The sequence below is a fragment of the Ooceraea biroi genome, chromosome 12 (genome assembly GCF_003672135.1).
Source record: "Ooceraea biroi isolate clonal line C1 chromosome 12, Obir_v5.4, whole genome shotgun sequence".
In the NCBI taxonomy this organism is placed as follows: domain Eukaryota; kingdom Metazoa; phylum Arthropoda; class Insecta; order Hymenoptera; family Formicidae; genus Ooceraea; species Ooceraea biroi.
In genome coordinates this window covers 10,297,836-10,311,038 of record NC_039517.1, presented here as the reverse complement: position 1 = coordinate 10,311,038, position 13,203 = coordinate 10,297,836, and the positions used below count along the sequence as shown (strand labels likewise).

The 13,203-nt window shown below is 40.0% G+C and overlaps 1 protein-coding gene across 1 annotated transcript in view; it reads left to right on the top strand.

The window, feature by feature from the left end:
• Nucleotides 1-13,203, top strand: part of LOC105281448 (twitchin) — a 74,591-nt gene that overhangs the window by 32,635 nt on the left and 28,753 nt on the right. The window contains exons 53-71 of the mRNA XM_026973992.1: nucleotides 196-495; nucleotides 742-1,044; nucleotides 2,312-2,593; nucleotides 3,356-3,661; nucleotides 3,804-4,106; nucleotides 4,265-4,566; nucleotides 4,816-5,095; nucleotides 5,205-5,510; nucleotides 5,626-5,900; nucleotides 6,006-6,312; nucleotides 6,621-7,502; nucleotides 8,312-8,611; nucleotides 8,917-9,198; nucleotides 9,357-9,656; nucleotides 9,900-10,202; nucleotides 10,396-10,854; nucleotides 11,085-11,207; nucleotides 11,323-12,210; nucleotides 12,815-13,117. Coding sequence (XP_026829793.1) covers nucleotides 196-495; nucleotides 742-1,044; nucleotides 2,312-2,593; nucleotides 3,356-3,661; nucleotides 3,804-4,106; nucleotides 4,265-4,566; nucleotides 4,816-5,095; nucleotides 5,205-5,510; nucleotides 5,626-5,900; nucleotides 6,006-6,312; nucleotides 6,621-7,502; nucleotides 8,312-8,611; nucleotides 8,917-9,198; nucleotides 9,357-9,656; nucleotides 9,900-10,202; nucleotides 10,396-10,854; nucleotides 11,085-11,207; nucleotides 11,323-12,210; nucleotides 12,815-13,117 — 6,804 coding nt within the window. The remainder of the gene's footprint in view (nucleotides 1-195; nucleotides 496-741; nucleotides 1,045-2,311; nucleotides 2,594-3,355; nucleotides 3,662-3,803; nucleotides 4,107-4,264; nucleotides 4,567-4,815; nucleotides 5,096-5,204; nucleotides 5,511-5,625; nucleotides 5,901-6,005; nucleotides 6,313-6,620; nucleotides 7,503-8,311; nucleotides 8,612-8,916; nucleotides 9,199-9,356; nucleotides 9,657-9,899; nucleotides 10,203-10,395; nucleotides 10,855-11,084; nucleotides 11,208-11,322; nucleotides 12,211-12,814; nucleotides 13,118-13,203) is intronic.

Sequence of the window (13,203 nt, the reverse complement as noted above, 5' to 3'; positions counted from 1 at the left end):
AAAAAGATAATAAAAAAATATAATTCTTAAATTAAATATCTCATTATTGTTATATTTATACTTGTCTAATAATTAGCATTTTTGAACATTATAACATCCACATTTAATTTTATTTTCTGTTTTGTCATTGTATTTATATTGTTATTTCTATTAATTATTATTTAAAATTATTATGTTATGTTCTTTAATGCACAGCGGCTCCTGGAAAGCCGAAAGGACCACTCAAAGTAGCAGACGTCACAAAGAACGGTTGCAAACTCAAATGGGGCAAGCCGGAGGATGATGGTGGCAAGCCGATCACTGGCTATCAAGTGGAGAAACTGGACAAATCAACTGGCAGATGGATACCGGTTGGTCGTACCGCGGATACCGAGATGGACGTAAAGGGTCTTCAAGAAGGGCACGAATATGAATTCAGAGTAAAAGCTCTGAACGAGGAAGGAGAATCGGAGCCGCTCGTATCAGATGGCTCTACGCTTGCAAAGAATCCTTACGGTAAATTTGAAATTCCTTGAATAAACTGAATTAAAACATGATATAGAAAAATTAAATTAATTATTATAAGGACACAAAATTAATAATGAATTAATAAATTAATAAACAGATATAAAATCTAAATTATATTACACTTTTAAATTATACAAATTGTACAATCTTTTTAAAATCAACTACGATATTTACGGTATTGATTAATATTTGATATTAATTAAAATTATATTAAATCTGAATTTCCTTGTATAGACGTTAGCGGCAAACCCGGAACGCCGGAGTTGGAGGACTGGGACGTCGATCGCGTCGATCTCAAATGGGAACCTCCCAAGGACACTGGCGGTGCAGCGATCACTGGTTACATTATCGAGAAAAAGGAAAAGCCTTCCTCGCAATGGGAAGAAGCTCTCGTCACCGATTCACCACAACCAAAAGGTCGCGTTACCGGCCTGAAGAAGGGTTCGACTTATCAATTTCGTGTTCGCGCTGTTAATAAGGCCGGACCATCGGAACCCAGCGATCCTACCAAGCCACACATTGCAAAAGCAAGATACCGTGAGTACTTCATTCTGTTAACTAATTAATTAAAACTTCTCAGTTATTTATATGTTAATGTTGAAAAAAATGTATAAGGATGGACTGTATTTAAAAACATCAAATAATTTGCCAACATATATGTTGAGTTTCAATACGCAAATATATTTTGTTTTCGCATACATAAATAAAAAATAATCAATTAAAGCAAGATATAATAAAGATTCAAACACAATGATGAACTTTATAAATGACAAACAATGAAAGTACGAAATCAATCAAAGATCAATCGTGCGACTGCAATTATCCGAGTGTCGCTTGCAACGCTAATTAATACAGAAAATTGTTGAATGCGCTTTTGTACAATAAAGAATAGAAAAACTTTGTTACATATCTTTAATCGTTCTGCTAAAGTGTTCTCTGGGTCGCTCGCTTGCTCTGATAATTTTACACGTGCGTACGCTTCAACGGAGAAAAGGAACGAATACAAATACGCGCAATCCTATTTGCCTGATTCCTATACTTCGAAAACAGCGACCAGAGAACTCTAGTATATTTCTCACTAACGCGGAAATTACTGCCAAATATAAACGACTAAATTTTATAATTCTCAATAGTTAAAAATAAAATAAACATTAAACTAAAATGTATTCTGACTTTAAGGCTTTCACGGCTATTACTTACGTCAGTACTGATGGCTTCCGGATAAATAGCACGTTTCATAACAGCTTAGTGCCGACGTTTCGCAGACCTTGCAGTCCGCATCATCAGGGCTGAGCTCCGATACTGAGTTCCCTTGGTTTGCAATAGTCCTTATATGTATATCCACATTCATGGGCGTCCGCAGGGGAGGGCAAGATCGGGCATTTGCCTTCCCCTGGAATCAACAAACAATTAAAATTAACCATTTTTTCTTCGTTGAAATAAAAAAAAGATGCCAGATTACAAACGCACAGCATCTACCTTGTCGTGGTGAGAAAGCTTTTATTACCAAAAGATGTATAAATTTTAAATTATAAGTATTTTAATTCTAGAAGTAACATTTTGAATCATGCCCCTCCCTAAAAAAATCCTGCGGACGCCCATGTCCACGTTAATTAATCGATTAATCGATTCGATCAACGTTTCTCTTTTTCGAGGAAAGATTCTTCTCCGAGTTGGAAGCCATCAGTACTGATTAAACTAAAATGTAGTTTAATGTAGATAAAATGCTTTATATGAATAAATACCGATTTTATACAAAAATTATAATAGGTAACACAATTTCTAAAAATATTATTTTTTCTAGTGAAACCTCATATCAATCGCGACAAGCTGCAGACTATCAAAGTCAGAGCAGGTCAACTAGTGAAACTGGAAGTTGATGTCGAAGGTGAACCTCCTCCAACTGTGACATGGAGCTTTGCTGGTGCACCACTTCAAACTGGAGCCAATGTAAAGATTGATAACGAAGATTACCTCACTAAGATCCAATTAACCAACACCAGTCGCAAATTAACTGGAAGATACACCATTAAGGCCGTGAATGACTCCGGACAAGATGAGGCTGATGTAGAAATTAATATTCTTGGTATGTTAGCGAAAATAAATTTCCTTTTTATTACAATACTTAGAAATGTATTATAATAAAACCTGTATAGATACTATTACAGATTACATAGTCTAATATTAAAATAAACGATATCTATAATATATGTTGCGGGAAACTTGATTGTTGACTCAAGATCCGCTCGCTGGGACCACTCAGCGTTGAGCGCGGAAAGACGTGTGCGCGAACGAAAATCTTCTATTCGATATATCGCTTGTCCGACGGAGATCTTGATAGCGGAAATCTTGCCGCGAACAAGACTGATCCGCAGGTGCTCGTGATGCTCTCACACAGATTGTCCAGTTAAAGTGTACAAACAAATGAAAAAAAAAAGAAAAAAAGAAACGACAGAACTTAAACACTGTATCCCGAAATCTCGGAACTTTCCGGATAGGGTGCGATTCTCGAAGGCGGACACTGAGCACGGATCAACGGTGAAAATTATAGAGAGTTGATTGTAATGGCGATGTGAGCTCGAGAGCGGATTGACTGCGATACAAATAATATCGTGAAATAACAGAATTTAAGCCGTCTATCGCGGATCGAAAGTAGAATCTATGCGAAGTCTGTTATGAAGAAATGGGCAGAAATCGCGCAAAAACTTTATTTATCTCGGAGCGACAATAGAGTCTATCGATTCGATACTCGCATTCGAATCGCACGCAATACTCTATCGCGCCAATATATAACACGGCTCTCGCACAACATTGTTGATCTATAAAACCCATTGGCGTGATTTTGCAGACAAACCTGGAAAGCCGGAGGGACCATTGGAAGTGACGGACGTGCACAAAGAGGGTTGCAAATTGAAATGGAGCAAACCGAAAGACGACGGTGGTCTTCCTTTGTCCAGTTACCTTGTAGAAAAGATGGACGTGACGACGGGTCGTTGGGTACCAGCCGGCATTGTGGATCCTGATAAGACAGAGCATACGATTACCGATTTGGAACCTGGCCATAAGTACGAATTCCGGGTGAAGGCTGTGAACGAGGAGGGAGAATCGGAACCTCTGCAAACCGACGTTGCAATTGTAGCCAAGAATCCATACGGTATAGTAATCTTGATTATAATTATTATTCGTATGCGAAATTTTATCTGGAATTATTATCTAATCAATAATTGTTTTATTTCTTTAATTATTATATTATAGAAGATTGCGGTACTTATTGAATGCTTTTTGAAATATTTTAGATGCTCCAGCGGCACCTGGACTTCCAGAGATCGTTGATTGGTCGGAGAACATGGTGAAGCTCAAGTGGGAGCCGCCGATAAGAGACGGCGGTGCACCGATCACAGGATATATTATCGAAATGAAAGATAAATTTGGTACCAACTTTGTCAAAGCTGCCGAGATATCTGGGCCTGTATGTACCGGTACAGTCCCTCGACTGGAAGAGGGCAACCAATATCAGTTCAGGGTACGCGCCGTGAATAAAGCTGGCCCTGGTGAACCGAGCGAGGCAACCAATCCACACACGGCTAAAGCTCGCTGGCGTAAGTGTTGCTTTATTTAAATAAATTTATCACAAAGAAAAGCGGGTAGTAAAATATTTTCTAAAATGCTACTTAGAATTTACTTTTTCAAAGCTGTATACGTGTAAATACGTATTATTACTATGGAATATTTGTAAATTTTCTTTTTTAATTTACAGTGAAACCGTACATTGATCGCACGAATCTGCAACCAATAACGGTGAAGGTCGGCCTCACCGTGACCTTAGACGTGAATATAATTGGCGAGCCACCTCCACAAGTCACTTGGACCTTCAAAGACAAAGAGCTCGTATCGGACGATACGATACGAATTGATAACGTTGATTATAACAGCAAGTTCTTCATTCTGAAGACTAAACGCGCGCACACCGGCAAATACGTGATCAAGGCTAAAAACGAAGTTGGCGAGGATACTGCCGAGGTAGAGATTACTGTCCTCGGCAAGCCCAGCAAACCTAAGGTAATAATATAATTAAAAATAATAATATATTGAATATATAATATATAAAATAATCGAGAGTGTTAGAAAATAAGATGTCCGTAGATAATTTATTAAATTTATCTTTGAAGGATATGATAGAAACGAAATAAGAATTAAATAAATAATCAAATAAGTTACATAAAAATCAAAGAGATTAAAAGGATGAGGTCAACTATTGATTAATAATATGAAACAATGAAATTAATCATCTTTATAATTTATACCTAGGGCCCATTGGAAGTGACCGATGTCAACAAGCATGGCTGTAAACTCAAATGGGACAAACCTGAAGATGACGGTGGTTCACCGGTCGAGTATTATGAAATCGAGAAGCTGGATCCTCTTACAGGACAATGGGTGCCCTGCGGACGCAGCACCGAACCGGAAGCGACCATTACCGGATTGCAAGAGGGCAAGCCCTACAAATTTCGCGTGAAAGCCGTCAACAGAGAGGGAGAGTCCGACGATCTGGAGGCGGATAAGTCTATCATAGCAAAGAATCCGTTTGGTACGTATCGAGAATGTGAAATTGTTTATTTTTTAAAATTCAATTAGTACTTACAATTTGTTAATTAGGTTAATTTTATTTATGTTTCATATAATTTTCTTGATTCTAGACGAACCGGGCAAGCCTGGTCGACCGGAACTCAAGAATTGGGACAAAGATTTTGTCGATCTCGAATGGACCCCGCCTAAGGACGATGGCGGTGCCCCGATCGAAAAATATGTTGTACAAATGCGAGATAAAGACGGTAGGCAATGGGTCGACGTCGCTAAGGTTCCGGGAGATCGTACAGCTGCCAAAGTCACCGACGGTATCCAAGAAGGCCACGAGTACGAATTCAGAATCGTGGCGGTCAACAAGGCTGGACCTGGCGAACCCAGTGATACTTCGAAGAGCGTCGTCGCCAAACCCCGATTTTGTAAGCACAATATCCATTTTACATATAAATCTGAATTTTTTATTAAATTTACAATTATTTGTTTTATTAAATTTACAATTAAACAACATGTTGATATGTGTGTGCTTGTTTACAGTGGCACCGCACATCGATCGCAAGAATCTCAAAAAGAAAGTCATGCGAGTCGGCCAGATGTTGCGCCTCGAAGCTGACATCAAAGGCGAACCACCACCAGTCGTCACGTGGAAACTCAAGGACGCGGTGTTGAAGAGCATGGACCGCCTCAAGATCGAGAATGAGGACTATCACACGATGTTCATCCTCAATAAGCTCCAGCGCTCGGATACCGGCACCTACACCGTCATTGCCAAGAACGATAGTGGCACCGATCAAGTAGACGTCGAGCTTCAGGTTTGTGCAGCCCAATTGCATTATAAATTTAATTACATAACTTGCAAAAACAGAAATTCTTTGTTAAAATGTTATTAACTAACCATATTCCTGACCAATCATTAGGTGCTGAGCAAACCCAGCAAACCGAAAGGACCGCTCGAAGTGTCCGACGTGACGGCCGAAGGTTGCAAGTTGAAATGGGACAAACCTGACGACGACGGTGGCGAACCCGTCGATCATTACGTTATTGAGAGAATGGATGTGGATAGTGGACGTTGGGTACCATGCGGTACCAGCAAGACCCCGGAAGCGGACGTCTCCGGCCTGAACGAGGGCAAAGATTATCAATTCCGTGTTAAAGCTGTTAACTCCGAGGGCGAGTCAGAACCTTTAGAAACGGCCATACCAACGACTGCCAAGAATCCTTATTGTGAGTATTCATTTATGTTAATCCTTATATTTCTTGTCAAAATTAATTAATTAAAAAGATTTGTTGTTATTGTGTTTTTTTAACAAATATTTTCAATAAAGGATTTTTATTATCAAAGCTCAGTGTTATATGCAGCCTGTCTGAAAAATAACGAGATATTATATAAATTTAATTTGTGTAAAAATCATTACTTTTATTTAAAGTATATATTGAAAAATGAAAAACAAGAATTCAGTTACTTAAAGCAAGCTTCATATTTTATGCGTAACTATTTATGATATATTTTTTCAAACATTTGTATGTTACAGCCGAACCTGACGCGCCAAGCAAACCCGAGTTGAAAGATTGGTCAAAGAATCACGTGGATCTCAAGTGGAAAGCTCCAAAGAATGATGGCGGTGCTCCTGTCGAGAAGTACATCATCGAGAAGAAAGATCAATACGGCAAATGGCAGAAGGCCGTGGAAGTGCCGGGCAACAAAACGGAGGCAAAAGTGCCGGATCTTGTGGAAGGTCAAAAGTACCAGTTTCGTGTTAAAGCCGTTAATAAGGGTGGCCAGAGCAAACCAAGCGAGGCTAGCGATGTTCTGACTGCTAAAGATCGCTATGCCGCTCCCAAGATCGATCGCACCAACCTGAAAGATATCACAATCAAAGCCGGTAACGTCATTCGACTGGACGTGAAAGTCACAGGCGAACCACCACCAAGCAAGACCTGGTTCCTGAACAAGGCCAAGCAGGAGTCCGCAGGAGTCCTGACCATCGAGTCAGAGGAATACAAGACCAAATTCGTGGCTTCCTCGGCCAGCAGAGCGCACTGCGGCACTCTGACCTTGAAGGCAGAAAATAGTTCCGGCAAGGATGAGGCGTCGATCGAAATCCTGGTGTTGGACAAGCCCAGTAAACCCGAAGGACCTCTCAAAGTGTCCGACGTGCACAAAGAAGGTTGCACTCTCAAATGGAACCCGCCAGCAGACGACGGTGGCGCACCTTTGGATCATTACGTGGTCGAAAAGATGGACACGGAAACTGGCAGGTGGATTCCAGTTGCACGCACCAAGGAACCTAATATGGTAGTGGAAAACTTGGTGCCCGGACAGGAGTACAAATTCCGAGTTGCGGCTGTGAACGCGGAGGGCGAATCTGAGCCATTGGAGACCGAACATGGAATCATCGCGAAGAATCCATTCGGTAAGACCTGCTTTTTTGGATTTTGTTCGTCTTCATATAATTTCTTTAAACTGTTATATCTTGATATTTATATAATCATACGAACACACATTATTAAAATTTGCATTTCTTACTTAACATGAATTTTTACTTAAGAGAAGCTGAAGTAGATATTATGAAAATTTTAAAGGAATATAAGAAAGTGTTCTTCCTATTTTAATGAGCTCCGAATATGTTAATTGCTTAAAATAAGAACTATGCATTTTTTATAAGTGCTCAATTTTATAATAAGGAGTTGAAACAACTCTTTCAAAAAAATTAATATTTTTCTTTTTAAACGAATATCACGGAAACGATAAGAAATATAAAAACTGTTTTAAACAAGAATTTTATCGTTTCTAATATGCTTTATTTTTATAATAATGTAATTAGATTTTTTAACATTTTTTATCAGTTATTCTCTAATTTTTGAATATATTTTTTATTTTTTGTCAATGAGTATTAGACATTTATAAAAGAATACATATATCTTATTTTAAGTTACATTTTAAGATATTCTTTTCTGTTTGTAAGTCAATAAAATTTTCCGGAATTATAAATTATAAATAATAATTTTTCCGATTTGATCTTTTTTTTTAATCGAGAGACCCCATTTCTGTGTTTTTTAAAGCAATTAGATAATATTTTGCCGCTTTGTTACCGATTAATATAATTATTATATTTTTTCTTTAATTAATAAATATATTAAGAAAAACATAGAATTCATAAGAAATAACATTTACATATACGATGACATAAATTAATAAATTCTAATTATTTCTGCATTGTAGATGAACCTGGCGCACCAGGACGCCCAGAAGCGACCGACTGGGACAAAGATCACGTAGATCTGCGATGGACTCCACCGTTAAAGGACGGCGGATCTCCAATCACCGGATACGTGATCGAGAAGCGGGAGAAGGGCGCACCCAAATGGATCAAGGCGTGCGAGACTGGGCCGGATTGCAAGGGCCGCGTCGATAATCTCGACGAGGGTGTCGAATACGAATTCAGGGTAAAAGCTATCAATGCTGCGGGACCCGGCGAACCATCCGACGCCAGCAAACCGATTACCGCCAAGAGTCGACGACGTAAGTTCTTTATTTACAAATATGTGAATTGTAAAAGTTGTAATCTCTTAATTTCGCTTTCCTCGTTAATCTAGAAATTAGAAATCTCGAGAACTATTTCGCTTTGAAAAATTAGTAAAACAATTTTGAAATTATTTGAGAATTTAATTATCGCTGTTAAATATTAGATATCTTGCATCCAACTTTTCTTGACGCAAAAATATTCCGAAGGATAGAGCTCGTTTTGAAAACATCATATTAATATGATGAAATATTAATGTAAGATACATTTTTATTAATTTTAATTATGACTTGCTTGTATTCAGTCCCGCCGAAGATCGACAGGCGAAACCTGCGTGACATAACTGTGCGCGAGAATGAAGCGTTCCACTTTGACGTGAAGATCATCGGCGAACCACCACCAGACGTTACGTGGGTGATCAACAATAAGAGTATTCAGCAGACCACGCACCGCAGAATACAGAACGTGCCTTACAACAGTAAATTCTTTAACGATAAACCCGAGCGCAAGGATAGCGGTACTTATAAGATCACAGCGATCAATCAGCACGGATCTGACACCGCCGAAGTTGAAGTTACCGTTGTTTGTAAGTAAAATTAATATTTTGCCGCTTTGTCAGCGATTAATATAATTATTATATTAGATTTTTTAATTAATAAATATGTTAAAAAAACAATAGAATTTATAAGAAATAACATTTATATATACGATGATATAAAGTACTAAATTCCAATTATTCACCAGCCAAACCCAGCAAGCCGGAAGGACCACTCGAGGTATCCGACGTGCACAAGGAAGGATGCACTCTCAAATGGAAGAAACCCAAAGACGATGGTGGAGAACCGATCGAGGGTTACCTCGTGGAGAAGTTCGATCCGGAGACCGGTGTCTGGCTACCGGTCGGCAAAACTACCGGACCCGAAATGAAAGTCGAGGGACTTACACCTGGACACGAGTACAAATTCCGGGTGAAGGCACTCAACAAGGAGGGAGAATCCGAGCCGCTGGAAACCTTCGGCTCGATCGTAGCTAAAGATCCGTTCAGTAAGTAAAATATTTTCTAGCTTTCTGACATTAATAAACAATATTTTACATCTACACTTTTAAGTAATAGTTTCGTGATTATTAACTAATTAATTAATTATTTTTTTTATTTCTGGCAGTAATTTCAGAAATGCTCAAACATTTCTTTTTATTTCTAATCTTTAGATTACTGTCACAAGTATTATCTCATTTATGTAAAAAATAATAATATTAGTTACTAATTGTATATATTATTCTCTGTAGCTGTTCCAACTGCGCCTGGAGCACCAGAACCAGTCGATTGGACAGCCAATCAGGTCGAACTCGCCTGGAAAGAGCCCGTTAGCGATGGTGGATCACCCATTACGGGCTACATTATTGAGAAGAAAGATAAATACAGCACCATGTGGGAAAAGGCTTTGGAGACCGAAACACCAACCACCAAAGCTCTGGTACATGGTCTAATAGAAGGTAACGATTATCAATTCCGCGTGATCGCCGTGAATAAGGCCGGGCAGTCGGAACCAGGCGAAGCCAGCAAGACGTTCACGGCTAAGCCACGTTTCCGTAAGTAACAATTTCATTGCCACAATGCTCGGCACGTAATGCCTAAAATATCAAACGTGCGTTGATTGACGTATATAGATCATCCTTGTACTGTTGCGAAACGCACGCACGTTGCAAAAATAATAACCGCATGCTTGTCTAAATGCGGTCTTACATTTTGGCATACTCTAATCTTCTAATTTATTTATTGCAGTGGCCCCGAAGATCGATAGGCGCAATCTGCGAGATGTTACTCTGTCCGCGGGCTCAATGCTGAAGTTTGACGCCAACGTGATCGGTGAGCCGCCACCACACATCGAGTGGCGTTACGGTGCGATACCGCTGCATTCCGATCGCAAGACCCAGATCGACAACAGCGACTACAACACCAAGTTCAGCATACGTCCCGTATCCCGGGACGACAGTGGTGATTACACTGTTACGGCGAGCAATTCGTCCGGCAAGGACTCGGTAACGGTGCAAGTGACGGTGACTGACAAACCGACGCCGCCTGAAGGACCGCTTCAGGTCTCGGATGTGCACAAGGAGGGATGCAAGCTGAAGTGGAAGAGACCTAAGGACGACGGCGGCACACCCATTGAGTATTATCAAGTAGACAAGATGGATCCGGAAACTGGATGCTGGGTACCTTGCGGACGTTCCACCGAGCCAAGTGAGTATCATCGCCTGACACGAATTAATCGTGACGTGAAGTATCAACACTTAAAATAGATAGTAAATATATTTATTGGCTTGTAAAAGCTATTTTAAATGTTTTGGGGTATTTATGTTAAGTTTAAAATTCTTTGATTGTAAAATTAATATATTTCAAACTAATTCGATTAATAATAATTGCATAATAGAAATCCAGCACATATTATTTAAATATATTATTTATTACAGATATCGAGGTAACAGGTTTAACGCCTGGCAAGGAGTACCTCTTCCGAGTAGCCGCGGTCAATGCGGAGGGCGAATCAAAGCCTTTGGAAGCGGAACAAACGATCGTCGCCAAGAACCCATTCGGTATGTTAATCACACATCTTTTGAAGAATTAACTGATAAATTCAACATGAATTTAAATCGCGAAATTTCATTTGAAATAACCAGTAGTGAATCGATCATCTGCATCCAATTACAGACGAGCCAGGCAAACCGGGTGATCTCCGAGCCACCGATTGGGATAAGGACCACGTTGATCTCAAGTGGACTCCACCCAGCAATGACGGTGGTTCACCAATCACCGGTTACGTAATTGAGAAGAAAGACAAATACGGCGAATGGGAAAAAGCAGTGGAAGTACCCGCGGACGAGACTTTCGCCACCGTGCCGGATCTGATCGAGGGCCAGCCGTACGAATTTCGAGTACGAGCAGTGAACAAAGCTGGTCCCGGTGAGCCATCGGATCCCACGCCTACAATCATCGCAAAACCGCGCAACCAAGCGCCCAGAATCGATCGCACGAATCTGGTCGAGGTAAGGATCAAGGCCGGTCAGAACTTCAACTTCGACTGCAAGGTAACAGGTGAGCCCGCGCCCACCACCAAGTGGATGCTGAATGGCAAAGAGGTACGGCCGAGCGATCGCGTCAAGGTGAAGCACGTGGACTACAATACCAGTCTGAATGTGCGGATGGCGACGCGGGCGGAATCCGGCAAGTACACCGTAATCGCGGAGAATATCAACGGCCGAGATGAGGCGTTCGTCAAGGTCACCGTACTGGACAAGCCAAGCCCGCCACAGGGTCCACTCCGGGCGTCCGACGTGCATGCCGAGGGTTGCAAACTCACGTGGAAGCCACCAGAAGACGACGGAGGTCAACCAGTGGAGAAATACGTCGTAGAAAAGATGGACGAAGCCACAGGCCGCTGGGTACCGGCCGCGGAAACCGACGGACCGGAAACGAGCGTGCAAGTGGAAGGCCTGACGCCTGGACACAAGTACAAGTTCCGGGTGAGGGCGGTCAACAAACAAGGCAAATCCGAGCCGCTTACTGCCATGCAGGGCATTGAGGCGAAGAATCCGTTCGGTAAGAAAAATGTTTTCAATAAGATTATTTTATGTCATTTATTTTTAAAGTAAACATTTCAAGCTTATAATGTCTTTAATAAACCATTTTTTACATTTTACATTTTTATTTGAATTTTCTGATCAGCAATTTTAACCCTTTGCACTTGACTGTCTTCTTACTTAGAGAAGACATCGTAAATGTAACAAATAACTCGAATGTCCCTTCTAAGGAGTCACGAAAAAACTGCAGGTAATTATTGAGAAAAACTTATACAAACGCAAAATTTGTTCGAACGCTATATCATTTTATTTGAAATGATACATTACTCTCTATTTCTATGAATAAATATGATCAAGTTGCTGGTAGGTGATCTGAGAAATCTTTCCGAGTGCAAAGGGTTAAATAGTTTTGATATTTTTCACCTGTGATACATATTTCACTTTGTAGATATTTAATCTTCATTTCTTATCTGAATTATCTTAATCTTAATTTAACATTTCGTAATATTACATTTTTCACACAATTATTATGAATATTATTTAATGTACAATTTTCTAAAAGATCTTAAGAACCGTCAGAAATAATTATAATGTTTTTATTATATTTAATCTATCTTTCGTAGACGAACCAGGCAAACCAGGTACGCCCGAGGTAGCTGATTACGATACAGACTTTGTCGAGCTTCAATGGAGCCGTCCTGATGAAGACGGTGGATCACCGATCACTGGTTACATCATAGAAAAGCGTGACAAGTACAGTCCGATTTGGGAGAAATGTGCGGAAGTAGACGGTGACGTGAACCGTGGCAGAGTCAACGATCTGGTCGAAGGAACTCCATATGAATTCCGTGTCAGGGCTGTCAATAAGGCTGGTCCTGGTGAAGCGTCGGAAGCATCCAAATCACATGTGGCACGTCCTAAGAACCGTAAGCAGATAAATAAATAATGAATAAATATATCTTCAATGTATTAATAATGTTTAATGTATTAATAAATATCATATAATTTGTTT